Source organism: Alligator mississippiensis, chromosome 4, assembly GCF_030867095.1.
Source record: "Alligator mississippiensis isolate rAllMis1 chromosome 4, rAllMis1, whole genome shotgun sequence".
NCBI classification, from domain to species: Eukaryota; Metazoa; Chordata; order Crocodylia; family Alligatoridae; genus Alligator; species Alligator mississippiensis.
In genome coordinates, this window is record NC_081827.1 from 254,579,521 (window position 1) to 254,606,619 (window position 27,099).

Sequence of the window (27,099 nt, forward strand, 5' to 3'; positions counted from 1 at the left end):
GGCGTCTGGTCCGACGTGCCATGACCCGCAGGCACAGAAGAGCCCTGCTGCGCACAGAGCCACCAACCCCTTCCCGTCACCCAGGCCCCACAGCTGGACGCGCCTGGGCAGCACAGATGGGCCAGAGATGGAGGCATTTAATGGAGGTGTTTAATGATAATGAAGCAGCCACCACCCCCGCCGGGGCAGGGGCAGGGGTAGGGCCCGTCCGTCTGTCCATCCTTTCTGCCACCAGCAGCTCGCTTGGCAGGACCTAGGGCTGCCCCATGGGCACATCTGCCTGCGAGCTCCACGCCGCCGCGGCCCTCTGGCTCCTAGCGCCCTGGGGAAAGCAGGAGGTCAGGGAGGGCACAGCCCTGGCCCCAGGGCCCCCCAGCTGGCAGGATCCAGCCCCCAGGGCCTGCTTCAACCCAGCCCGTGGCTGGAACCGCCAGGCGGGCAGACGGGCTGGCAGGGCGGGCCCCGGCTGCGGCACAGGGCCCCGGGCTGGGACGTACCTCTCACGGTGAGCTGGGCCTTGGAGCGGGCGTTGCCGAGGGCCACCTTGACCACGCCGCTCATGCCGGCCGAGGTGTGGCGCAGCGTCAGGCGGTGCACACGGCCTGCGCTCTCCATGGCCACGTGTGCCCCGGCCCTCAGCGTCTCCCCATTCAGGCTCCACCGCGGCGGGGCCGGCAGTGCCGCCGACACCTCACACTCAAACTGTGCCTCACCCGGTGCCACCACCTCCACGCTGCGCAGGCCCCGCACCACCTGCACGCTCTCCGCTGCAAGGGCCAGACGGTTGCCAGGGGCCGAGACCCAGCCCCCCCGCCAGAGCCAGGCCCCAGCCCCTGGCTGCAGCCAAGCCGCTGCCCCTGCCACAGCCCATTGCAGACACCCCCAGCCCCGCCGTGGCCCCGGGTGCCCCCCAGAGCACCCCCTCACCCTCCACAAGCAGGCGGGCGCTGGAGCGGTCATCCAGAGCGTCGCACGTGTAGGTGGCCTCGTCCTCGGGGCCCACGTGGTGGATGACGAGGGTGCGGTAGCAGTCCAGGTTGCAGATCTCATACTTGTCACCACCGCCGAAGATCTCGGTGTCGCCGCGGAACCAGCGGACACGGCCACGGGCATGAGACACGGTGCACTCTAGCGTGGCCTTGTGCTGCGCCAGCACCGTCTTGTCCCGCAGCGGCCGCACGATCCGGATGGGCAGTGCTGCAATGGGAGCAGGGTGAGACTGTGCCGGGGGGACCAGCACCTCCCTCCACCCTTCTCGCAGCTGCCCATGGCTCCTGACTTGCCCCAGCTGCCCCACAGCTCTGCCACTTACCCCCACGCCCACCCCGTGCTGATCACGCTGCCTCAGCCCCCCACCCCCTGCACGCAACAAGGATGAGGGGGTGAGCACGGGCTTCCCTAAGAGAGACTCATGAGGCCAGGCCTGGCCAGTCTGGAGGAGACACTGGAGGAGGACAGGAGCAGGGTTTGGACTGCACTGAATAAGGAAGAGAAAGTCCCTGGGGATTTATTCTTGCCCATCTCTGCCCAGCTAGAGCAGGGGTCCTGGCATGGGATGAGCAGGCCGGCAGCTGCCAGCCAAGCCCAGGCTGTCCTGTCCCCTCTGTGGGCCATTCAAGGGGGCACTTGTGGCCTTCACAGAACCTCAGACAACGAGGACTGGAAGGGAGCTCAGGAGGTTACGTCTAGTCCAACCCCTGCTCCAAGCAGGACCAGCCCCAACTACAGCATCCCACGCAAGGCTTTGTCTACCTGGATAGGCAGTTACCTTTGCCTATCCTTGGAGGTTTTTATGCCACCAGCTCTCTAGGTAGCTTGTGTGTCCTCCCTCAGGACTGTATCCAGCTCAGGTTACAACTCAGGATTACCTGAAGAGATGGGGCAGAGGATTCTGCCCCTTTGCAGTGACCGTGGTAACCAGATTGTCTGTCAGCTAGCAGACTTTGGGGAGACAGAGATGGCATTTTGCCACAGGCTGTCCCAGCTTCACCACCCTCCTGGCAAGAGAGTTTTTCCTAATATCCAACCTCAACATCCCTTGCTGCAGCTTGAGCCCATTGCTCCTTGTCCTGTCGTCTGCCCCCACTGAGACCAGCCCAGCTCCATCCTCTTTGCACCCCCCTGCAGGGAGGTGAAGGCTGCTATTGAATCCCCTTCAGTCTTCTCTTCTCCAGACTCAATCAGCCCATTTCCCTCAGCCTCTCCTCACCAGTCCTGTCCCCCAGCCCACAACCATTTTCATCGCCCTCCACTGGACTTTCTCCAATTGTCCACATCCTTTCTGCAGTGGGGGCCCACAGCACTCCAGATGCAGCCTCCCCAGTGCTGAACAGAGGGGAGGAATCACCTCCCTTGATCTGCTGACGTCACTCCTCCCAATGCAGCCCAGATGCCGGTCGCCTTCTTGGCACAAGGGCACACTGCTGGCTCCTGTCCAGCTTCTTGTCCCCTGTCCCCCCCCGGTCCTTCCTTGCAGAGCTGCGGCCCAGCCCATCACCCCCAGCCTGCCCCGGTGCAGGGGATCGCTCCCTCCTCAGTGCAGGACTTTGCACTTGTCCTTGTTGAACCTCAGGAGATCCCTTTTGGCCCAGTCCCCCAACATGTCGAGGTCACTCTAAATCCTAGCCCTTCCTTCCAGTGTATCTACTACTCCCCTCAGCTTGGTGTCATCTGCAGACTTGCTGAGGGCGCACTGCATCCCATCTTCCAGGTCCTTAATGAAGACATTGAACAAAACCAGCCCCAAAACCGCCCCCTGGGGCACTGCACTTGATACCAGCTGCAACTAGACATTGAACCACTGATTACTACCCTCTGAGCCCAATGCTCCAGCCAGTTTTCTATCCATCTTACATTCATTCATCCATTCATTCAGCCCAGACTCCTTATCTTGTTTGCAAGAATGCTGTAGGAGACCATATAAAAGGCCTTGCGAAAGCCAATGTATATCACGTGCACTGCTCTTCCACCAGGCGTGGAAGCTGAGCGTGTAGCCAGACTCACAAGGGGTTGACACGTTCTTGGAGGAAAGGGGCATCAGGAGCAGGAGGCAAGGGGCACGACCTCTGCATCAGAACTGCCTGGACCCTAAACGCTGGAGGCTGCACATGGAAAAAACCCAGCTCGTGCCCAGCTCGCTCTCCCTTCCAGCCTTCACCCCCTGCCACCGCAGGACACAGGAGACTGAAGACGGACCTGGGCTCTGACCCAGGACATGACAGCCCTGATGTTTGCCCTAACGGCCTGCCCCCTGTTTACACACGCCCCTGTTGGCCCATGCCCCGTCCAGCCAGCCCCCCAGTGCTACCCCCATCGCTCCCTGGGCCGCGGGGGCAGGCAGGCGCACAGGCCTCGTTACCCTCCACCTGCAGGCTGGCGTCAGAGGCTGCCGTCTTGGCCACAAACCGGATCTGCCCCGCATCCTCCGGCCGCACGCTGCACATGAGCAGGAAGTGCCTGGTCCCTGGGAGGGAGAGGGGGCGTGAGGGGTGTCCCACGGGTGCAGAGCTCCTGCCCAGCCCTGGGAAGGGCACGGCACGGCACGGAGCCACGCTGACAGCGGCTGCTGGCAGGGGACACGGCAGTCCCCAGGCGGCATCGGTGGGCAACCGCGCGGGCCAGCAGCCGCTGTGCACACGGGTCCTGGACCGCAGCGTGCCCTGCGAGGCAGGGACCTGGGAACAGCCTGGCAGGAAGGGCTTCACCCACCTTCTTGCCGAATCTTCACAGTGCCGGAGGCTTTGATCTTCTCGCCGTCGCGGAACCACTCACCCGGCACGTCCTCGTGCGACACTTCGCAGGTGAAGACGGCATTCTCACCCTCACGCACGCGCACGGTCTCCAGCTCCCTCAGCATGTGCACCCGGCGCTCTGCAAGGCCCAGGACGTGGTCTCAGTGGGGAGGGCAGGGAACGGGCCCCCAGGGGCCAGCCGCCTCCAGCATGGCACAGCCAGTCACGGCATCCTAGAGCGGGGGCTTCCCCCAGCCCAGCCCCTGCTCCGGGCAGGCCCAGTTGCCTCCTGCTTCCTGGGATGTGGCCTGGTCTGGGCCGGTCCTGGCACCACCCCAGCCCTGACGAAGCCCACTGCCCCAGAGGCCCGGCCTGCTGCTGTGGGGGGGCGAGAGGTCAGCACAATCAAGAAACGTATTTCCGCTGAGGACGCCATCCCAGTGCAGGGCTCTGACCCTAGCGGGGCTGAAACCACCCTCAGGAAGGGCTTGGTGAAGCAAGACTGCTTTAATAATTGGAGCCAGCCTGACAATACGGCTTGTTCTTCGTTTCACTCACTGACACCCGGCGAACGCCCGCTTGAGACGCAGCTTTTGTGGGAATCCAGTCACAGCTTTGAGCCCAGCCCCAAATATTTAGGAGTGGGCCTTGCCCGCAGTCTCCCCCATAGGCACCGTCTAAGGACAAACTTGCCGCATGTGACGGCAGCATCCCAGACCTGGCTGCAACGCAGCAGGGAAGCGCCGCCAGAGAACATCAGCGCTGGCCCTGGTTTAGACGGCGGCCAAGGACTGAGCCATGAGTTTGGGTGGGCCTGATCCTGCCCTGGGTTGGATGTGACCCCACAGATCCCTGCCGGCCCCACGGCACTGGGATCCTACGACTCCATGACGTTTCAGTGACCCGTATGTGCAGGGGTCTCCTGGGCTTCCTGCTGCCCGTGACAGCGCACTCCTTGTCCCCTCCCTGCCCCCCGCTGTGTGCGACCCCGGCTCCCCATCCTACCATAGACCACCAGCGTGGCGGAGGCCTGGCAATCACCGGCGTCACACGTGTACACGCCGGCGTCAGGCAGGCCACAGTGGCTGAGCTGCAGGATGCGCCGGCGTCCCACCGAGTAGAGGCGGCAGGTGGGCCCCGCTCGGAGCTCCGTCCCGTCCTGTGCCCAGAGCAGCAGGGTCACCGGGCTGCCCTGAGGGCCATGCAGCTGCCCTGGCAGGGCAGGACTGGGGCAGAGGGCCTGCTCCCCCTCGCTGGCTCCTCTCCCTGCAGCCCTGGCGCAGGGGCAGCCCCTGCCCAAGGGAAAAGGAAAGGGAAGGGGGTGGGCTGCCAAAGGGGACGCAGTCAGGCTGGGCCAGGCAGCGCTCACCTTGTACCACTTCACCTCCACAGAGGCACGGGACAACTCGCACTCGAAGCTCGCTGCCCCCGTCTCGGGGACACCCATGTCCCGGAGGGTCTTCACCATGGTGACTGGGGGCTCTGTGGGAGGGACGGGACAGGAAGCCAGAGTCAGCCGGAGTCGGGGAGCTCCACACAACAGGAGGAGGGGGCACAGTGGGGTACAGGCAGGGCACTGCCCCAGGGAAGCTCACAGCACCGGAGACCCCGCTGGGTCCCATTATGGCACTGCTCTAGGGAAGCTCCCAGCGCCAGCCCCCGTGCCCCGTAGCACAGCCATACCCCTGACGGTGAGGCGGGCACTGCAGCGCAGGCTGTCAGCAGTGAAGGTGACAGTGCCCGAGTCCTCCAGTGTGAGCGCCAGCAGTGTCAGGCTGTGCGTGCAGCCCGTGGCACTGAGACGGCAGGCGGGGCCTGGCTTCACGCGCACGCCGTCCCGTGCCCAGGCCCCGGCCACGCCGGCATGGGACAGCTCCAGCTGGAAAGTGGCCATCTCCTTCTCGAAGGTCTCCACGTCCGACAGTGGCTTCCGCACCGTCACCTTCCGGGCTGCCCCAGAGACTGGCATGGGGGGCCGCTCCTGCCACATGGGGCCAGGGGCAGCAGAAACCCAGCCCCGTCAAGGGGGCATCATCCTCCTGGCTCCCGTTTTCATCCTTCCCATCCCACCCTCAGCCCCCATTGCCCTCTCCGTGCCCGTGCCCACCTGGCATGCCCCTACCACCCTGCACCCCAGGCCATCCCCATCCCCATCCCCTCTGCACCCTGCCTGCAGCCTCCCCTGCCCTCCACACCCTGGGCCACCTCTGCCTCGCCCCAGGAAGCCCTGGGCATGCGCCAGCTGGGGAGTCTGCAGGCCAGCGCCCAGGCAGCAGGCAGGTACTCACGCTCCACGCTCAGCTTGGCCTGGGTGCGGTCATGGAGGGTCTCGCAGCGGTAGGTGCCGCGGTCTGAGGGGCTGAGGCTGTGGATGGTGAGGGCGCGCCGGCGCCCAGCCTCCTGCAGCTGGTACTTGGCGCCCGGCTGCAGCAGCACCCCCTGCTTCAGCCATTGCACCTCGGCACCCGCGTGGCTCAGCTCCACCTCCAGGCAGGCGTCCTGCAGCTCCTCCACCACCATGTCCCGCAGCTTCTGCACAAACAGCACCTCGGCCTCTGCAAGGCCCACCGCCCCGCGTCACGGGTCCTGCCCCAAACCACAGCGCCACGAGCCAGGGCACCCCAAGAGAGCCTGGCACAGTGGCTCGCGCACCCTGCGAGAGCTCAGTGCTGCATGCCAGGGGCCTCCACACCCAGAGAGCCCAACACCATGTTTCAAGGGCCCCTCTGCCTTGAGAGAGCCTGATGCCATGTGCCAGGAGCCCCCGCACCCTGAGAAAGCCCAGTGCCACATGCCAGGAGCCCCTGCACCCTGAAGAGCTGGATGCTACGTGCCAGGGGCCCCCGCACCCCCAAAGCCCAACACCACATGTCAAGGAACCCTGTGCCCCGAGAGAGCCAGCGCCACGTGTCAGGGGCCCCCGTGTCCCGAGAGAGCCCCCAGTTCCCTGCTGACCACAGACTCCCTGACCTGGGGCATGAGCGGCCTGTGCTGGAGCCTGTGCCTGTCCCTGCCCAGGGGCTCCCAGCTCCGAGACCCCCGGCCATGGCCCCTACAACAGACCCCCCAGGCCACGGGCAGCCCCCAGGGGAGGCCTCACCCCAAACAGACCAAGGCACCAGGGGAAGAAGCCCCCGAGAACAGCCCCGGCCGCCTGCATGGACCCGGGTGGCTGCACTGCACCCTCTGCCCCTCGCTGCCGGACGGCCCCTGCACCCCCGCCAGCTCGTCTCACCTTGCACGCTGAGCCGGGCCGCGCTCACCAGGCCCTCGGCATTGGCCGTCACGGTGGTCGCATCCCCGGGCTGGCACTGCTGGATGGTGAGGGCATGGCACAGCCCGTTCCTGCTCACTGCCAGCCGCTCTGAGGGTGCGACCACCTGCCCCCCCAGCTGCCACGTCAGTGCCACGTCCTCCGGGGACACCACACACTTGAACGTGGCGTCCTCGCCCTCCATCACTGTCAGGTTGCGCAGCTCCGAGATGATCTCCACCACCCTGGGGACTGAAGCCAGGGTCGTGAGGGAGCCGGGCCGTCCCCAGCACCCACGGAGGCTGGCAGGTTTGTACCCATGGGCCTGCCCTCCGTGGGCCTGCCACACTACCCGCCTCCCCAGGGTCCGACACCTGCTAACCGCCAGCCCGGCCCTCACCCTGCACGGTCAGCATGGCCAGCGTCCGGTCGTCTTTGCTCTCGCAGCAGTATTCACCAGCGTCCTCAGGCCCCACGTTGCTCAGCACCAGTGAGCGCTCCCGGCCCTCTACCCGGGCCTCGCCACGTCCGCCGGGCACCAGCACCTGCCCATCCTTCAGCCACGTCACGTCACCCCGTGCCTTGCACAGCTCGCACCACAGCAGCACTGTCTCACCCTTGTGTGCATGCACGTCCGACAGGCCCCGCACGAACTTCACCGGCAGCTCTGAGGCACGAGGCGGAGCGCAGGGTTGGGGCCGTGCCGCAGAGCTGCCCCACCTCCCGCCCAGGTCCCGCACCCACCACCCTCACCTTTCACGCTGACGTCGAAGTGCATGCGGTCGTCGCGGGAGATGCAGGTGTAGCAGCCGGCCTCGTCCTTGCCCACATTGCTCAGCACCAGGCTGTGCACACGGCTTTCCCGCCGCAGCTCACAGCGCTCGCCGGCGGCCACGGCACCACATGGCCCGGCCCAGCTGACCGCGGCCTGCTCCTTGGACACCACAGCCGAGAGCACGGCGCTGCCCCCCTCCAGCACCAGCACCTTCTCCTGCTTTTCCTGCTTGTTCACGAACAGCACCGGGGCCTCTGCGGGCCAGGGGCTCATGTCGGCGGGGGCACAGGCCAAGGGCACGGATGCTGGGGGCACGTGAGCGCAGGGCAGCAGGGGCATGAAGGTGGGGGGCGCGTCTGGCGAGGGGGTAGGGCAGGAGGATGGGGCAGAATGGGTGCCCCAGCAAGGGTCAGGCCAACTCACTGGCACATGCAGGGGCAGGGGCAGGGGAGCTCACCCTTTACGCGCAGGGTGAAGTGCACAGCGTCGTCCCCGGCGTCGCAGCAGTAGGTGCCACTGTCGCCTGGCTCGGCGTGCTTGAGGGTGAGGCTGCGGCACGGCCCCTCGCTGCCCACCTGGAGCCGGGCCCCGGTGCGCAGCGGCCGCCTGTCCCGCAGCCAGCGCACGGGCGCCGCATCCCGGGAGAGCCGGGCCATCAGGGTCACCGTGTCACCCTCCACTGCCTGCACTGGCACCGCCGCCTCCTCCTTGTTCAGGATGCGAACGGGTGGTGCTGGGGGCACGGCAGGATGTGTGAGCCCGACACCCCGCAGTGGCCCAGCCCTGGGCCAGGGGATCTCCCAGCCGTGCCCCACACCTCTCCCAGCAGCAGCAGTGTGGGCACTGGGGCAGGAGCTGTCCCAGCTGTGCCCCCCCCTCTAAAATTCCCGCACCTACTCTGGACTCCTTTAAGAGCCAACTGGATGTTTATCTTGCTGGGATCCTGTGACCCCAGCTGACTCCCTGCCCCTGGGGCGGGGGGCTGGGCTGGGCTCGGAGATCTGCCGAGGTCCCTTCCAGCCCGAATGTCTATGAAATCTATGAAAAGCAGGGATGCTGCGGGATGGGGCAGGAGCTGTCCCGGTTCTCCCGCTGGCACCGGTACAGGCTGCTCCATCTCTGCCCAAGGCCCAGCTTCTCCTGCCCCTGCACCCTGGCGGGTCCCTGCCACCCCCCGCTGCTGTGCTGTGCTGCCAGGCTGCAGCCCCCCGCCAGCCGGGAGCGGGCAGGCTGCTGCCCCATGCGCCCCCCTGCATCCCTTGTCGGGGCGCTGGGCAGGCTGGGGAGGAGGCCGCCCTGGGCAGGGCAGCAGGAGCTGCGGCGCCTGGGAGCCGGCCAGAGCTAAATTTAAACGGCGGCTGGGGGAGGCAGAGGGCATGGCCTGCTCCAAGGAGCTGCTGCAGCGCGGTGCCAGGGCACAGGAGCCGCTCCCGACCTTGGCCAGCCTGGAGCAGGACGCCTGCGCCCCATCCCCCTGCCCTGCCCTGAGCCCGTGGCCCCTTCCTGCACCACGGGCCAGGTTGTGTCTGCACCGGGCCCAGCCTTGGCGCCACAGGGGCAGCCGCATTCCCCAGGCCTCTGGCGCGGAGCCGGCGACAAGGCGACAGGTGCAGGGCCGGGCGGCAGGGATGCCAGAGCAGCCTGTCACTTGGGAGGCCCCCAGGCTGCACAGATGGGCCCTGCGCTCGCCGGTCTGACCCCTGCGCAGCGTCAGCCCAAGGGCTGCCCTGAGCTATGAGAGGCATCCCTCACCTGGCGCTGACACGGCCACCCTGGCCCGGCGCAACCGCAGCCTCGCAGCACCCAGCTGCCCCACCGCCGCCTCGGGCCTGCGCCACCATCACCCCTGCCTCCCCGGGGCAGGATGGGCTCGGACAGCCAGCCCGTGCCCCCCAGCCCTGCAGCACTGCGGCATGTCAGGCATCGGGGCCATGCTGGGGCTGCCACCAGCAGCGCCTGCAGAGAAGGCAGCCCTGCCCCACACCACAGCTCAGCACCCCGAGTGCTAGGGCACGGGGCCAGCACCAAGGTGGGGGGCAGGCCACTGCAGCCCATGGGTGCCCGGGGCTGCCCCTCCAGGCCCTGCATGGCTGCTTCCTGCCCACCAGCCCCATGCAGCCAATGCTCACCCTGCGGCCCCTTGCCCGGCGACTCACCTGCCACCTGCACGGACGTCACCCTCTGGTCAGTGCCGGCGTCACACACGTAGGAGCCGGCATCGCTGTGCTGGGCCCTAAGGACGGTCAGTTGCCGCAGACACCCCTTCTCCACAACCCGCACGCGCTCGCCGGGCGCCAGCTCCTGGCCATCCCGCAACCAACGCACCGCAGCGTTGGGCCGCGACACCTCGCAGGCCAGCGTCAGGTCCTCACCAGCCACCACGCAGCGCCGCTCCCGCACCCCTGCGCTCCCCACGATGGACACTGGCGGCTCTGGGCAGGGGAAGGGTGGGCTTAGGGCTAGGAGCAGTGGGCCCCAGGGTCCCCCAGGCTCTCGCACCCCAGACTCACCTTCCACGGTGACGTAGAAGATGAGGCTGTCGTCGCGGGTGTCGCAGAGGTACTCGCCCGCGTCACGGCTCTCCACGCCCAGCACAACGAGCGCGCGCCGGGCCCCATCTTCCTCCACACGCACACGCCCCGTGTCCTGCAGCTTCTCCCCATCCTTGTACCACTTGGCCTCCCCGTGGGCGTGTGAGAGCTGCACCTCCAGCACCAGGTCCTCGCCCGCCCGGCAGTGGCGTTGGGTCTGCAGATCACCCCGGCCCAGGATCCGCACCCGCGGGTCTGGCAGGGACAAGCGCAGAGCAGGATTCATTCAGGTAACAGTAGCAGGCAGACGAGAGCTAGGAGCCCGCAATAGATGCTCCTACTGTGAGCTGTGCTCTCCCGGATCCGGCTGGATGGTCCCAGCTCTGGGCTCACGCTCAGCAGAGGACCCAGGGCAGGACACCTGACGTGCCGAATGTCTCTGGGTGGGAAGGAGCTAGGGCAAGGGCTCTTGGTGGGAGCTGGGGAAGGGGGTGAGCAACAGGAGCCCTGAGCTCGTGGGGCTGGAGGCAGCAGAGAAGAGCAACCAGCTCGGGGCACTGCCACGGTGTGCTGGGTGACGCACCCAGTAGCTGGGGCCACCCCCCTCCCCAGTCCCCTCCGAGCTGTCACAGCCTGGATGCCCAGGGAAGGGAGGTCATGGGCACAGCACCCCTCACTCCAGCCTAGACCTGGGCACCTGATGTCCAACTCACCTGACACCTGCACGGTGAAGGTCCTGGCATCGTTGCCCACGTTGCAGACATACTTCCCAGAGTGCTCTGGGCCGGCCGCGGGGATGACCAGTCGTCGGTGTGCCCCCTCCTCCTCCAGGATGAGGCTCCCACCAGCCTCCAGCCAGGCACCGTCCTTGGCCCACTGCACAGATGCGCTCACGCGGGAGAGCTCACAGGCCAGTGTCACCGTCTCCCCCGTGCAGGCCTGCAGGGTTGGGGGGGCTTTCCATGGTTGCAGGATTCTCACCGGGGGCTCTGCAAGGGGACCCCAGAACAGTGCAAGGTCAGGGGCACAGGGACAGCAGGGCTGCCCCACAATCCCGCTCTGGCCGCCCGGCCCGGAGGAGCCATTTGGATGGGAACACACATCTCCTGACCAGCCCAGAACACCCCAACCTGGGAACGCCCGGGGCTCGGAGCTGTGTGGACCCAGGGGGTTGAGGCATTGAGCTCCTGTTGGGGCACAAGAAGCAGGGCGCACATGTGTCTGTCTGTGACAAAGGTTGCTCACACTGGCAGTCCCATGTCACTGAGCACCAACGTGCCCCCAAGCCACGGCCGCCCCTCCCTGAATGCAGCCCCGCAACCATCAGCCAAGGGAAACAGCTCAGCCAGGCTGCAAGGCTGGCTGCAAGGCCTGCACACAACCCAATGCCTCGTCTCCAGAAACTGGCTCAGGGCTCCCAGACCGGGAACACAGCAAGACCCCGAGCCACGAGCTCGTACCAGACCTCATAGCTTCAGGGGTTGCTGATGTGGAGCCAAGGCAAGTGCTACAGTGGGGGTCTGGGTTGCTGGGGTTGGGACGGAGCCCTGAGGGCTCGGCCAGGACAGGCACGGGCGCTTGGGACCACAGTCAGCAGCCAGGGTGGCTCAGGGGCCATACTGTTTATTTTGTACCTCCTACAGCTGCTAAATGGCAGGCAAGCCTCTGAACACCGTCGTGAGATAGCTGGGGAGCCTGGCCATACCCAGTGCAAGGAGCCCTGGCCAGGTGACCGGCAAAGACCCTGCAGCCGGAGACCCTGGCAGCACCACCCTTCTCTGTGCAAGCCCCTGCCATGTGCTTACCAGACACCCTGACGTCAAAGGAGACAGACTCATCCCGCGTCTCGCAAATGTACTCGCCGGCATCCTCAGTGCCAGCCCGCGGGAGGACCAGGCAGCGCCGGGTGCCCTCGGCCATCAGCAGCAGGTCGTCCGTCTCATCCACCTCCAGCCCATCCTTGAACCAGCGCACCGGGGCATCCGCCACAGACAGCTCACATGCCAGCTCCACGCGCTCCAGCACCAGCACCCGCAGCTCCAGCACGCGCTCCTGCGGGCGCAGGATCCTCACCCGCGGCTCTGCTGGGCACATAGAGGGACGGGGCATGGGCAAGCCTGCATGCGGTCGGGACCCTGCACCACCCCACGCCCTGCCCCACAGAGACCCTTCCCCACTGGCTCCTATGGGTCCTGGAGTGCCCCCGGCTCACCCTGGAGCTCCCCAGCCCCTTGCCCACCAGGAGCCCGGTTCCCCTGGGCAGGGTGGTCTAATGGAGGCCAGTGATTGCCGGGACCTGGCTGATGGTGCGGTGACTTCTGGGCAGCCCAGGTGCCAGCAGCAAAGACGGCTGCAGAGCAGGCTGGGCAATGAAGGGAGACCCCAACAAGTGACCACCCGACCTATGGGGCTGAGCCCAGCCCAACTCAATCCAATCTCCAGCAAAGGTGGGGCCACAAATGACCAGAACTGCAAGCAGCCGGCACTCCCAGAGCACTGCGGGAAGAACCCACAGAGTGGTGTTGTGGACCTACCAGCTGGGTAGGCCAAGGACAGGGCCCCGGGCCCCCCCCACCCCCACCCTCACCCCGACTGAGGGAGCTGCGTGGGGGCTTCATGCACCTGCAACAGTGACGCTGTAAAAGACAGAGTCGCCGCCCACGTCGCACACGTACTCGCCCGCGTCCAGTGGCTGGGCCGAGGGCAGGATGAGCCGGCAGCAGGGCCCCGAGCGCTGCAGCACCAGCCGCTCGCTCTCTTCTACCTCCACCCCGTCCTTGTACCACTGCACCGGGGCGTCGGGGCGGGACAGCTCGCACACCAGCTCCACACGCTCCGATGTTGCATACACGTGTGCTGCCGCCTCGTTGGAGCTGACGACCCGCACGGGCGGCTCTGGCAGGGGATACAGGGTGCAGCTGGGGCACCTGGGGCTGGGCCATGCCACCCTTCCCCAACACAGGGCAGCTCGGAAGGGGGAGAGGGGCGGCCCAGGAGGGACAGGAGCCAGGACCTGCCACATCTGCTGTGCACAGGCATGGCTCGCCCTGGCCCGGGGGAGCTGCAGGGCACATTGCATTTGCAGCATCTTGGGTGGTGCCTGCTGTCCATCCCTCCGGTGCACCCTGTCCAGGCCTCCCTGGTTCACGGCCGATTCTCCAGCAGGGCAAGGAGGGGTTAAGGACTGGCTCTGTCAGAGTCAGCATCCCCCAGGTTGGTGGGACCCAGGCAGCCTCCAAGCAAGATGGAGGATGGGGCAGGTCCAGTTCCAAGCCCAGGTGTGTTGCCGGCAGCCCCTCCGTGCCATGCCTGTTGCCCAGTAGACCAAGGCCAGCAAGGCTGGGAGCCAGTGCAGGCTCCCAAGATGTTCCCAGAGCTCCCTGGGAAGGGCTGGGCTCCAGGTCAAGACTGCAGCATCTCCGCTGCACACAAACATCTGGGCACGCTGCAATCAAGCTTCCCGGTGCCCCATCAGCACTGCTGGGGACCCCTCTTGACCCCCTGGAGGGACCCAGCCTCCAGCCCCGCTCACCAGTCACAGTCACTGTGAAGGTCACTGCGTTGTCACCGGCATCACATGTGTACATCCCGGAGTGTGAGACGCAGGCAGAGCTGATGAGTAGCCTCCTTGCACAGCCGTCCGCCTGGACAGTGACGACGTCGCCCACGGGCACGGCTTCCCCATCCTTGAGCCAGCGCACGGGGGCATCGGGTTGGGAGACCTCGCACTCCAGGAGCAGGGGCAGCCCCGCTGGGACCGTCCGCACACTCTGGGCCTCAGGCACCGGGGCAATGCGCACCTGCGGGGCTGGAGGGACCAGGAGCCCACGTCACGTCATGTGGAAAGGGAGGTCTCCGCTGGGCTGGGCTGGACTGTCCCGGCTCCAGACAGCTCCAGGGCAAGGAGCAGCAGAGCTGCGTCGGGGCAGCTTCGAGGGGCAGGCAGGAGCTGGGGATGGGGGGCAGCTGACCCCTCACTGCTCAAGGCATCCTGGCACAGGACCTGCCTGCTGCAGGGGAAGGCAGAACCGGCTGTCGGTGCCAGTCTGACCAGCGCATTTTCCTTCCTGAGCCCAGACGCATCTGACCCACCTTGGCGGGAGGAAAAGCAAGACCCATAGCCAGGACCCTGTGGGCTGCTGGAGCATCAGCAGGGAGGGCCAGAGAACCAGGCTGGGGCATCAAAGCAGGGCAGGGAGAGGCGGGTGCTGGGGGAAGGATGCTGCCATCCCAGACAACCCCAGTGCCGGCACCATGGCAGATGGGAGGGCAGGAGGAGCCGGGACAGGCGCCAGCCCCAGGCCAGAGGAAGGCTGGACAGAGCAGGAGCAGGGGTGGAGGGCAAGGGGACGGAGGAGTGTGGGGGGCACCGACCTGCAACGGTGACTCTGTAGAAGACGGAGTCGTCGCCCGCGTCGCACACGTACTCGCCCGTGTCCGGCGGCTGGGCCGAGGGCAGGACGAGCCGGCAGCAGGGTCCCTCATGCTGCAGCACGAGCCGCTCGCTCTCCTCCACCTCCACCCCGTCCTTGTACCACTGCACCGGGGCGTCGGGGCGGGACAGCTCGCACACCAGCTCCACGCGCTCCAACGCCGCGTACACGTGAGTCGTCGCCTTGTTGGAGCTGATGACCCGCACGGGCGGCTCTGGCAGGGAAAAACCAGGGGCTCAGCTGGGGTGCTCAGGGCCGGGCCAAGTCCCTTGCTGCTGGGGGGGGCTTAGCCTGGGGACTCTCCTGGCAGGCAGCACTGGCACCGATGCCCAGGGCAGTGCCTCGGGCGCTGTGCCACAGGGTGCCAGAGCAGAGACCCTATGCTGCAGGGCAGGGGGTGCCCAGCAGGGGGCGCTGTTCTATGGGGGGGTGCCTAGCAGGGGGTGCTGTGCGGCAGGGGCAAGAGGGACGGAGCAAAGGGCATCATGCCCTGGCTGCCCCAGGGCCCCGGGCCTGCAGGACAGGAGCTCATACACATGAGCCCGGTGCCAATGCCCCCAGGGGGTTCATCCGGATGCCCCAAGGGGCAGCTGAAGGGACATGAGGGGCCAGGACGGCAGCAGCTCGGCCCAGGGATACCAGGGGGCAGCATGGCATGGGCCCAGGACTGGCGCGGGGCACTGACCTGCGACGGTGACATTGTAGAAGACAGAGTCGCCGCCCACATCGCACACGTACTCGCCCGTGTCCGGCGGCTGGGCCAAGGGCAGGACGAGCCGGCAGCAGGGTCCCTCATGGTGCAGCACGAGCTGCTCGCTCTCTTCCACCTCCACACCATCCTTGTACCACTGCACCGGGGCGTCGGGGCGGGACAGCTCGCACACCAGCTCCACGCGCTCTGATGCCACGTACGTGTGTGCTGCCGCCTCGTTGGAGCTGATGACCCTCACAGGAGGCTCTGGCGGGGGACGTGGGGCTCAGAGGGAGTGTCGCACACTGCCCTACAAGCTCTAGCACATCCCCACTACATGGCACAGCATTTGGGTCATCGCTGGGTGACCGGCTGTCACCAGGGTTTGGAGCAATGACCCAGACAACTACCCGTGCGGCAATGACCCAGGCCAGCAGGCACCGACAGTGCTGCCAGTCTCTAGCTCATTCCTAGTGTCCAAACAATGCTCTCCTGCGGTGTCGGGGTCAGCACCGGGAGAGCAGGTCTATGGCTTTCTGCCCTGTCTCTTTTACCCTCCCTAAATGCTGGCACGATCCTTTAGCTTCCTCTATCAGCTACCTCCACCTGGTACCAGTGCTGCTAAGTTCCCTTTTCCACTCCTCATGCCACAGTGTCCCCGTCTCTCACTGCTGCTGGCTCAGCTCCTTCCAGCAGCACTGGGTCCTACCTGGCACCAGCCAGGGTTGTCTATGTGGGATCATGACCCTTTGGGCACCTGCAGGATGGCCATGAATAAGCCTCAACGGCACAGATGGTGGAGGAGGCCACAAGAGCAAGCGGGGCCTGGGGGCATCAGCGGACGTGCTGCGGTAGAAGCCAGAGCAGAACAGAAAGGGCACGAGGGAAAGCCCAGGCCAGGAGCGAGCGAGACAGACAGAAACGTTTCCAGGCAGACAGAACAAGGCAGGCAGGAGGGGAAAGGAGCCGCAGAAGTGGCAAGAGGAATGTAACAGGGGTAAGAGCTCCCCAAATCCCCAGCACAACGAAAAGCAAACATGGGGTGCCTGCACCGGGATGCACTGACCTGCGACGGAGACGTTGTAGAAGACGGAGTCGCCGCCGGCGTCGCACACGTACTCGCCCGTGTCCGGCGGCTGGGCCGAGGGCAGGACGAGCCGGCAGCAGGGCCCCGAGCGCTGCAGCATAAGCTGCTCACTCTCCTCCACCTCCACCCCGTCCTTGTACCACTGCACCGGGGCGTCGGGGCGGGACAGCTCGCACACCAGCTCCACGCGCTCCAACGCCACGTACGTGTGCGCCGCCGCCTCGTTGGAGCTGACAACCCGCGCAGGTGGCTCTGGTGGGGGGAAACCAGGGGCTCAGCCGGGGTGCCCGGGGCCTAGACAAGTCCCTTGCTGCTGGGCGGGGCTCAGCCTGGGGCTTCTCCTTGGCAGGCAGCTCCGGCACCAGTGCCCAGGGCAGCACCACGGGTGCTGTGCTGCAGGGTGGTGGGGCGGGGGAGCTGGGCTGGGGGGCGGGGGGTGCCCAGCAGGGGGGCTATGTGGCAGGGGCAAGAGGGACCGAGCAGAGGGTATTGTGCCTCTGGCGGTGGGGCTGCAGGACAGGAGCTCATGCACACGAGCCCAGTGCCTGCGCCCTGTGGGGTTTGGCCGGACAGCCCATGAGGCAACTGAAGGGACTTGAGGGGCCAGGACGGCAGCAGCTCAGCCCAGGGGCACCAGGGAGGCAGCGGGGCACAGACCCAGGGCCAGCGTGGGGCACTGACCTGCGATGGAGACATTGTAGAAGACGGAGTCGCCGCCCGCGTCGCACACGTACTCGCCCGTGTCCGGCGGCTGGGCCGAGGGCAGGACGAGCCGGCAGCAGGGCCCCGAGCGCTGCAGCACAAGCCGCTCGCTCTCCTCCACCTCCACCCCGTCCTTGTACCACTGCACCGGGGCGTCGGGGCGGGACAGCTCGCACACCAGCTCCACGCGCTCCGACGCCACGTACGTGTGTGCCGCCGCCTCGTTGGAGCTGACGACCCGCACAGGCGGCTCTGGCAGGGGAAACCAGGGGCTCAGCCGGGGTGCCTGGGGTCGGGCCAAGTCCCAACTGCTGGAGCGGGGCTCGACCTGGGGCCTCTGCTTGGCAGGCAGTGCTGGTGCCGGTGCCCAGGACAGCACTACAGGTGCTGTGCCACGGGGGGGGCAGGGAAGGGGGTGCCCAGCAGGGGGTGCTGCGCGGCAGGGGCAGGAGGGACAGAGCAGGGGGCATCCTGTCCTGACTGTGGGGCTGCGGGAGGGGAGCTCATACATGAGCCCGGTGCCTGCACCCCTGTGGGGTTTGGCCGGATAGCCCAAGGGGCAGCTGAAGGGACACGGGACGGCAGCAGCTCAGCCCAGGGGGTGCCAGGGAGGCAGCGGGGCACAGACCCGGGGCTGGTACGGGGGCACTGACCTGCAACGGTGATGCTGTAGAAGACGGAGTCGCCGCCCACGTCACACACGTACTCGCCTGCGTCTGGTGGCTGAGCCGAGGGCAGGATGAGCTGGCAGCAGGGCCCCGAGCGCTGCAGCACGAGCCGCTCACTCTCCTCCACCTCCACACCGTCCTTGTACCACTGCACCGGGGCGTCGGGGCGGGACAGCTCGCACACCAGCTCCACGCGCTCCGACGCCACGTACGTGTGTGCCGCCGCCTCGTTGGAGCTGACGACCCGCACAGGCGGCTCTGGGACAGACAGAACCATTGCAGAGGCAGTGGGAACAGCGCCCTTGGCCCTGGGAGCTTGTAGCCTGCTTTGTGACAGAAGCAGGGCATGGAGGGACCAGTAAAGGGAGGATGGGGCAAGGTACTGCTCACACAGGCGCACATGGGTGGCCAAAGCAGTAGTGCATCAAGCAGCCCCCACGTCCGCCATACCCAGCTCGCAGGTCCTCATGTCCCCTGGGGCCTGTGAGCATCATGGAGGTTCAAGGGAGGGAGCGGCAATTTCATCCCCACACCCGGGGCACAGCCAGCTCCCGAGGAGGCGCAGGAGGTGGCAGGACCTGCCCCGTGCAGGTGTCGCCTGGCTCAGGAGCAGCTGGGGGTCAGCTGGGGGCCCAGGGCCTTAAGGCTGAGGTCCCCGCAGCCCCTGTCCCTGGCACCATCATCTAGCGAGATCACTCTGGTCCTGGCACAGAAATGCCAGGCCCCTTCCCAAGCCGTGTGATGTCCATGGCCGCGGCCCCTTTCCAGAGCAGCGCTTCCTGCACTCTGCCCGTCGCCTCACACCAGCCTGGAGCGTCCCCCTCTCCCCGGATGGCACTGGGAGAGAGGAGAGACCTGGGGCCCCAAGACCCCCAGGCTTGGTCGCATTCACTCTCTCAGACTCTCAGCTCCTCTCCTTGCTGAGCAGCTTCCTGGCTCCCTTCAGAGACCCTGGATCATCCTCACCGCCCCCCACCACATCCCCCCACCAGCACCCACCGTGCTGCACACAGAGCTCGTGCGGCACACGAGGCGGGGGCGCAGCCTGGGCCTGGGCTCTCTCCAGTGCCCACCAACCCCCTGGCAACAGCAGGACATTCATAGATTCAAAGCTGTAGGGTTGGAAGGGACCTAAGTAGATCAAGACCGACCCCCTGCCCTGGGCAGGAGATTAAACTGGGCTCATATGACCCCAGCTAGGTGAGTATCTAGCCTCCTCTTAAAGACCCCCAGGGTAGAGGCGAGCACCACTTCCCTTGGAAGCTGGTTCCAGATCCTGGCCGCCCTGACCGTGAAGTATTGCCTCCCGAGGTCTAGTCTGAACCGACTCTCAGTCAACTTACGGCCGTTATTCCTCATTGCTCCGGGAGGTGCTCGAGGGAACAGGGACTCTCCCATTCCCCGCTGGTCCCCCCGGTAAGTTTATAGACGGCCACCAGGTTCCCCCTCAGCCTTCTCTTGTGAAGGCTGAACAGATTCAGGTGCCGTCACCTCTCCGTTGGCGGCTGCAGCCCCCTTGTATCCCGGGGGCAGTGTCAGGGCACGGGCAGGTAGCAGCGTGCGGGGAGCAGGCACATACGGGGTAAGAGGGTAAGAACAGCTGTGCTGTAGGCCCGCCAAGGCTGCACACTCCTGAGCTTAGAGCCCTCGGTCACCAGGGCAGGAGGAGCAGGTCAGCGCTGGGCGTGCGTCTGCGGTCACAGGTGCCCCGAGCCAGGGAGACCTTCTGGCAGCCGGGAGGAGCAGGACGGCAGTGGCTCGGCCCAGGGGCACCAGGGAGGCAGCGGGGCACAGACCCAGGGCCAGCGTGGGGGCACTGACCTGCGACGGAGACATTGTAGAAGACGGAGTCGCCACCAGCGTCGCACACGTACTCGCCCGTGTCCGGCGGCTGGGCCGAGGGCAGGACGAGCCGGCAGCAGGGCCCCGAGCGCTGCAGCACAAGCCGCTCGCTCTCCTCCACCTCCACCCCGTCCTTGTACCACTGCACCGGGGCGTCGGGGCGGGACAGCTCGCACACCAGCTCCACGCGCTCCGACGCCACGTACGTGTGTGCCGCCGCCTCGTTGGAGCTGACGACCCGCACGGGCGGCTCTGGCAGGGGAAACCAGGGGCTCAGCTTGGACTTACCCCAACATGCACAGAAGAGCAAGGGGAGATGGGGCCACCTCCCCTTGGCACCGTCCTAGGTGGGCTTCGCCCCCACCACAGCACCCCAGCAGGCTCGCGCCATGCTGAGCAGGGCACACGCGGCACCCACAGCCCAGCTGCCCCAGGCCAAGCAGGGTGTGAGGAGACACCCAGGCCCTCAGGGCAGGAGATGGCAGGTCCCTGTACAGACAGACCAGGGGCAGAGGCGGGTGGAGGAGGGAGCCCAGCACACGGAGCCTCTCCAGCTCTGACTCTGAGCAAGGCTGCACAGAGCCTGCACGGTGCAGGGTCCTGGGTCCCCAGCCCCGCTCACCAGTCACAGTCACGGCAAACGTCACCACGTCATCGCCGGTGTCGCACGCATACATCCCGGAGTGCAAGGGGCAGGCAGAGCGGACAAGCAGCCTCCTCATGCAGCCCTCTGCCTGGACGGTGATGGCATCGCCCCCAGGCACGGCCTCCCCATCCTTGAGCCAGCGCACGGTGGCGTCGGGCTGGGAGATCTCGCACTCCAGGAGCAGGGGCAGCCCCGCTGGCAGCGTCTGCATGCGCTGGGCCTCGGGCACCGCAATGATGCGCACCTGCGGGGCTGAGGGCACGCCGCTGTAAGCAGGGGCCGGCGCTCCCGCCCGAAGCTGTCTGCATGGGGCATGGGGCTGGGCACACCTGCGCCGGTCCCACCTGCCCCTGCGTCCCCACGGGGGGAGGCAGAACCCACAGACCCCAGCAGGATCCCCCTGCCCCTTGTAGGCACCCACTGCCCTGGTGCCCAGCCCTCACCCCCAGGGAGACCACATGAGGGTGGAGGGCTGGTGACCACAGCGCTGCAGGGCAGGAGCAGCAAGTGGGAGTCCGTGGCACTGCCTTGCTCCAGAACCAGAGGGACAGCAGCTGCACCCTGGGCCCAGTGCCCAGCACCTCCCTGTGCCCTCAGCACAGGGAAACCTCTTCAGCTGAGCAAAGCAGCATGTGCTCTGACTCTGAGCAGCGTGTGCCTGCCCTTGTGCCCTGCGGGGAGCCAGGGTGCAAGGGCAGCGCTGGACACAGGCCAGGCAGCCACAGGAGCCGAGCACGAGGCCACGCACAAACCGCCGGCTCCAGTGCGGCACAGGGGAGCACCAGAGGGGAAGGTGCTCATGGGTGGGGGTGCGTGGACCAGTGGGCGCTTGTTACCGGCGTGGGGATGGTCAATGCCTGCGCCATGTCCGCCTAGCCCCATGGTCTCAGGTGTCCTGCCCACCGAGGCCATGCCCCTCACACCCTCCCCAGCCAACGCCTCACCTTGCACGTGCAGCGTGGCCACGTCCTGCAGCCCGTGGGCCACGAAGCGCACCTCAGCCCCGTTCTCTGTCAGTCGCGCCCCACGGATCTGCAGTGCATGCTCTGTCTTGCTGTGCCAGATGCAGCACCGCCGGCCTTCCTCTTCCTCCTCCTCCTGCACCCTTGCCCCATTGAGGAACCAGGCACCACGCACCAAGGCCGAGAGCTCCAGGGAGAAGATGGCATCCTCGCCCTCTTGCACCACGGCATCCTGCAGGGCTCTTTCCACGCGGGCGAGGGGCACTAGAGCACAGGGCGGTGCCTCAGCCGGAGACAGTGGCAGCCAGCGCAGAGGTGCGCGGCATCACCGACTGGCGCCTGCTGCTGCCAGGCACCAGCCTCTTCCCCTCCCTGGGCATGCTGCTGCCCAGCCCTGCCGCCCCTGCCCCCTGAGCTGCATGCGCCCAGCCACCTCCTCGCGAGACCCAGGACATGTCCCCTTCTCCTTCCAGTTTGGGAAGGGAGCAAACTGGGGCTGGTGCTGGGAAGAGCTGTCTAGCTGTGGTGCTCTGCACAAGTCAGCCCCAGAGCCTGGCATCATCCAAACATCAGAATTGCCATTTTCTGGGTCAGACCCAGGTCCGTCCTGCCCCATCTCCCATGTCCCAGGGTAGAGAGCAGAGCTGGCGGGCGAGTGCCCAGGGCTGAGCAGGGTTTTCCCCTGTTCCTCCAGCACGGAGGGTCCCGCAGGGCTGGTGCAGAGGCTGTGCCCCTCGCTCCCCGCCCCAGCGCTCCCCGTGCCCCTTTTCTCCCCGCACGTGTCCGGTCCCCAGTGGATCCAGCTGCGCTCTCAGCTCCGCCACATCTGGGGCCACGAGTCCCCCTTGAATGCCCCGTGGAGGGAAACAGGACTTGGTTTTTCACAAGTGTCCAGCCCCACCTGGCAGCACTTGGGGCAGGGCGGATGGGAATGGGGGGTGGCCCCGGCACTCACCGAGGTGCGCAGCACCGGGGAACTCGACATGCGCGCTGCATCCGTACTTGTTGACAGCGCAGAGGCGGAAGCGGTAGTCGGCCTCGGCGGGGACACTGTCGCCCAGCACCTCCACGGCGCCGGCCGTGTCCGTGGTGAGGCACTGCACCCACTCAGCCGTGCCAGCCTCCTGCCGCTCCAGCACGTAGGCGTTGGGTGGGCTGCGGTGCACGTCGGGCGCGGGACACCACGTCAGCAGCGCGGCGTTACTGTGCTCCGTGCTCATGCAGGCGGCCACGGGTGTGCTGGGTGGGACACGCTTCGCACCTGAAACACCCACCCCAGGGGGCTGCTCTGAGACGTCCCCCGAGCAGGGAAGCGATGCCCAGGGTTGGGGTCGGGACGGGGAGCCTTCCCAGGGGCACGGCTCAAGCCCAGGCCCTGGGAGTCTCAGCCCCATCAGACACAGGGCCTGTCCCCTGTAACGGCGCCAGCTCTGACCTGGGCCCCGAGCAGGGAATGACTGGCCCAGGGCATTGCCCGTGCTGGCTCCGATCCACCCGAGGGCAGAGCCGGGCTCCCCGCTCCCCCCCGCCCCGCCCCGCAGCAGGCTCTCACATTTGACGCGGAACTGGGCCGAGGTCTCCGAGTCCCCAACAGCGAAGGCAACGATGCCGGCGTCCTCCCGCGTCACGTGCACCAGGACCAGCAGGTGGGTCTTGCCGAAGCTCTTGAGCACGGTGCAGGGCGACTCCTGCAGCTCCTGCCCATTGCGGCGCCAGGAGATGCCCTCCACGGCCTCCCGCGTCTCCACGCAGAAGGCGGCGTTCTCCCCCTCCATGACGTCCAGCTTCCGCGGCAGCCGCTTCACGATCATTCCTGGGACACACCAGGAGGGACCGGGCTCGTGTGAAAGGGGGCAGCTAGGACCATGGGGTGTGGCAGGGGACCCAGAGTCCCCGGGGGGCAGTTTGGGGTCCCCAGGGGTCTCCAAGGTGGCAGGAACAAATGGGTCAGGAGCAAGCGGCAGGGCAGGGCAGGGCAGGACAGGGGTAGCGGCACGAGGCCCCAGCATCATCCCACCCCATCAGTGGCTCCGTGGCCCCATTCCTGCCCGCTGACCCCTGCAGCGACCCCGCGGCCCCACACCTCTGACGGAGACCTCAGCAATGCTGCGGCCCTGGTCCTGCATCTCGCAGAGGTAGATGCCGTCATCGTCGGTGCGGGCATCGCGGATGGTGAGGCGCCGCACACGGCCCTGCTCCTCCATGAGGTACTTGGGGCTGGGCTGCAGCGGCTTGTCCTCCAGGTACCAGGCGGTGGGGATGGTCTCCAGCGGCACCCGGCACTCCAGCACCGCGTCCTCGCGCTCCCGGACCTCCACGTCCTCCAGCTGCACCTGGAACCGCACCCGGTGCTCTGGGCCGGGGCGGGGAGACGGGCGCTGCTGAGCACGTGTGGGGCAGCGCCTGGGCAGGGGGCACGGCCTGGCACCGCTGCTCCAGGCCAGCGAGCAAAGCTCCCATCACCTCCTGTCCTCCTCGCCTCTCACCGTGTTCCCCAGCACTGCCGTCCTGCCTGGGACCCCAGCCCGGCCCCTGCAACCCCCTGCTCCCCCCGCACCGCGGTCCTCTGGGCAGCCCAGCCCCAAACGCACCCCACACACGGTGCAGCGCTCCGCGGCCCCTGCCCCTTGGTGCCGACAGCTGAGTCCGGCCCTGGCCCCGGCTACCTGCTCTGCCCAACCCCGGGGAAGCCGGCCCAGCTCCGGCTCCACAAGACTGGAGCTGCCTCCTCTCGCCGCTTCCCCCACATCCTCCCATCACAGCAGCTGTGGACCCTGCCCCCGCCTGCCCCTTGGCTCCCCGTACCCAGCCTGTCTCATCTCCGGGCCCTTCCCAGCCCCAGCTGACATTGCACCCACCTGCCCTGTCTGCCGACGCCAGCCCCACGACCTGCTGCACCCCCCGGCCCCCCAGGCTGCGAGGGGCTCCCCCAAGCACCTGCAGCGCCGTGCCCCATAGGATCCCAGAGCCGTAGCACCGGCAGGGAGCTGAGGGGTCACGTCTGGTCCCTGTCCTGCTCGAGGCAGGATCAGCCCTATCCAAACCAGCCCAGACAAACCCCGAGCCCAATCTCTGAACACCACGACATGGGCCCAGGCATCGCCCCTGGCCCGGGGGACGAAGGGGGCCGTGGCTGCCAGCCCAGCACAGGGACTCTGCAGGCACCCAAGCCCCGGTTCAGAGGAGGGGGCAAAGCGTGACCCCTCCCTGTCTGCCTTTGCAGCTATTGCCCTGGAGGAAGCCCCAGTGCTGGTGCGACCCCCATGCCCAGGGTCTCCTTGCCCTGGCCTGGCCTGGCCTGGCCCGGCGCCATCTGTCCCTGGCAGGGCTGCAGGGAGCTCGGTCCCGCTGGGTTATTCGGGGCGGCAGCTCAGAGGGCAACGTGCAGCCTCTGGCTCTCAGCCCCCTTCTCCCAGTGTCTTGCACCGGTGTCACCCCTGCCAAGGCCCCTCTGGGTCCCACTGCCTGGGCAGAAGAGACTCCACTTGTCCGGGCAGCAGACCCTGGCCCCCAGCCTCAAGGGACCAGCCGGCCTCGCAGGTGACAGCCCCCGCGCAGGCGACTGGCCGTCCCAGGCCCAGCAGCCAGAGCTAGAAGCTGCCCCCAGGAAACATCCCGGGGATGGATGGAGCTCTGGAAACACAAAGCGTGGGAGCCCTGGGCAGGATGAGGACCAGAGGGTCCATGCGGCACACGGCCCCGACCCCGACCCCAGCCAGGCAGCAGGACGGGGTGGAGGAGGGAGAGGACAGCGCCGGGGCGGGGGGCACTGTGGGCACAGAGGGGAGCCCAGCAGCGAAGGCTGTATGGCAAGGTCCCTGCCAGGAGCCAGGCTGGCCGGAGCTGGGTCACAAAGGGCAGGGGACAGGGGACAGGGAAAGAGGGGCAGGGCAGGCCCACGCTGCAGCCCCACTGGGAAAATGTGCCCCAAAGCTGGGCTGCCTCCTGACCCGCGCTCGGGGCTGCAGACCAGACAGGGTGCCAAGGGCTCGGGGCCGGCTGGGACTGGGAACACCGTATCTCGCCGGCGGATGAGGAGCAGGGACAAGTCAGATATGGAGCTCACATCCCCCGTATCGTCCTGCTGTAACGCCACCCTGGACCCGCTCCGGGGCCCGGTGCAAGCGCGGCCCCTGCCCCCACCCATCGCCCCTCGGCACCAGCGTGCCCAGCTCCACCCGTGGCCAGCACAAGGGCCGCCCGGCCGGCCAGGGGCCCTCGGCACTGCCTGGACTCTCCCAGGCCGCAGCCCCCGGGCTCCGCAGCTGCCGGGGGGGCTCCACCGCCTCTTGCAGCAGGTGCCTGGCAGCCGGCCCCGCGGCACGGGGCCAGACCCGTCAGCGCTCGTCACTCGCGGGGCACTGCCCACCCACGACGCCGCGAGCTCTCTGGTGACACCCAGCCACTCCTAACGCGGCTCCGGGACACACGGGCGGGCACGCGGCCAGGCCTCTCCCCCCACGCCAAGGGCCGGCTACAGCCAGCAAGCGCAGATGGCCGCGCTGCCCTGACCGCAGCTGCCCCGCCAGGGCAACGGCCAGGCCCAGCAAGCAGCCCTGAGCCACTAAGGGGTGTGGGACGGCCAGGCCCCTGCCCGCCCCCGAAACCCTCTCCCGGGCCGGTACCTCGCACGTGGAGCTGCACGGCGCTGAGCGTCTGGCCGGCCGTGTTGGAGGCGGTGCAGACGTAGAGCCCCTGGTCCCGGGGCTTGCAGTACAGCACCTTCAGGATGAAGTAGCCCTCGCGGTCCTCGTAGGCCAGGTGCCGGCGGCCCGGCACGACGGCCTTCCCGTCCTTCTTCCACACGATCTCGGGCTTGGGCTTGCCCGTCACGTAGCACCGGAACTTGGCATGCTTCCCCTCGCTCACGGTGAACGCCTTCGCCCGCGGCGTGCTGGGGGCCGCCTCGCCGTTGGTCAGGGCCGCCCAGGGCTCGGGCTCGGGCTCGGGCCCCGCCACGTGCCGGCGCCGCGGCCTCCCCTCTGCGGGCTGCTCCGGCGCCTTGTCGCAGCAGCTGAGGGGCAGGCAGTTCCGGGGGGGGCCCAGGGACGGGCCGTCACGCGGCTCCCGGGACGAGGGGTCTACCAGGAGCACCGCGGCCGCCAGCGCTTCCCCGGCGCGGTTGCGCGCGCGGCACACGTAGACGCCGCCGTCCGGGGGCCGGGACCCGAAGAGCCGCAGGAAGTGCCAGTCCTCGGGCTCCTTGCCCACGCAGAAGTGGCTGCTCTCGAAGAGGTCGGACAGCTTGCGCCCGTCCTTCTCCCACTCCAGCACGGGGCCCGGCTGCCCCAGCACCCGGCAGCTGAACGCCACGTCCTCCCCGCGGCCGACACGCAGGGAGAGGGGCCGGGCCAGGAAGACGGGGGCCCGGTCGTCGGGGTGCCCCTCGCAGCGCGGCTCCCCGGGCTCCACCTTGAGCGTGGCAGCAGCGTAGGTCTCGCCGACGCTGTTCTTGGCCTTGCAGATGTACTGCCCGCCGTCCTCGGGCGTCACCCGCGAGACCAGCAGGCTGTACACGTTGCCCTCGGCCTGCACGCGGAAGCGCCCGGCCGGCGCGATGGGCGCCTTGTCCTTCTCCCAGGCGATGCTGGGCTGCGGGTCGCCCGTGATCTGGCACTTAAGGAGGGCATCGGCGCCGCTCTGCACGGTGAACGTGCGGGGGTAGGCGAGGAACCGGGGGGCCCCTCCAAACACATCCATCTCTGCGTCTGCGGGGGCCGCGGCTGGGACCGGGCACCTGTGGGGCAGAACCGCGGCTCACAGCGGGCGTCAGGGAGC

General features: G+C 67.5%; 1 protein-coding gene across 1 annotated transcript; it reads right to left on the reverse strand.

Annotated features, from left to right (window-relative positions):
• Nucleotides 1–136: 136 nt before the first annotated feature.
• On the reverse strand, nt 137–27,099 carry OBSL1 (obscurin like cytoskeletal adaptor 1). The gene is made up of 31 exons (XM_059726312.1): nt 25,947–27,099; nt 23,405–23,674; nt 22,874–23,134; nt 22,277–22,582; nt 21,304–21,585; nt 20,336–20,611; nt 19,693–19,965; nt 17,857–18,285; nt 17,183–17,455; nt 16,481–16,753; nt 15,409–15,681; nt 14,665–14,937; nt 13,823–14,098; nt 12,913–13,185; nt 12,096–12,371; nt 11,004–11,279; nt 10,270–10,545; nt 9,916–10,191; nt 8,217–8,492; nt 7,738–8,013; nt 7,385–7,651; nt 6,967–7,236; nt 6,020–6,286; nt 5,415–5,681; nt 5,101–5,213; nt 4,737–4,890; nt 3,709–3,870; nt 3,359–3,463; nt 928–1,197; nt 498–767; nt 137–322 (listed from the first exon to the last, which is right to left on the reverse strand). The coding sequence occupies exons 1-31, from the start codon at nt 27,019–27,021 to the stop codon at nt 315–317; spliced, it is 8,622 nt and encodes a 2,873-aa protein (XP_059582295.1). The 5' UTR covers nt 27,022–27,099; the 3' UTR covers nt 137–314.

What these genes read in the sequence shown, in the direction of transcription:
- OBSL1 (XM_059726312.1), bottom strand. Translation starts at nt 27,021, where the DNA reads ATGGATGTGTTTGGAGGGGCCCCCCGGTTCCTCGCCTACCCCCGCACG. An exon ending in CTACAATGTCACCGTCGCAG is followed by an intron (nt 14,938 to 15,408) that starts GTCAGTGCCCCG and finishes TTTCCCTGCCAG; the next exon opens with AGCCGCCCGTGCGGGTCATC. An exon ending in CGCCCGCCTGCTTGTGGAGG is followed by an intron (nt 768 to 927) that starts GTGAGGGGGTGC and finishes TGGCCCTTGCAG; the next exon opens with CGGAGAGCGTGCAGGTGGTG.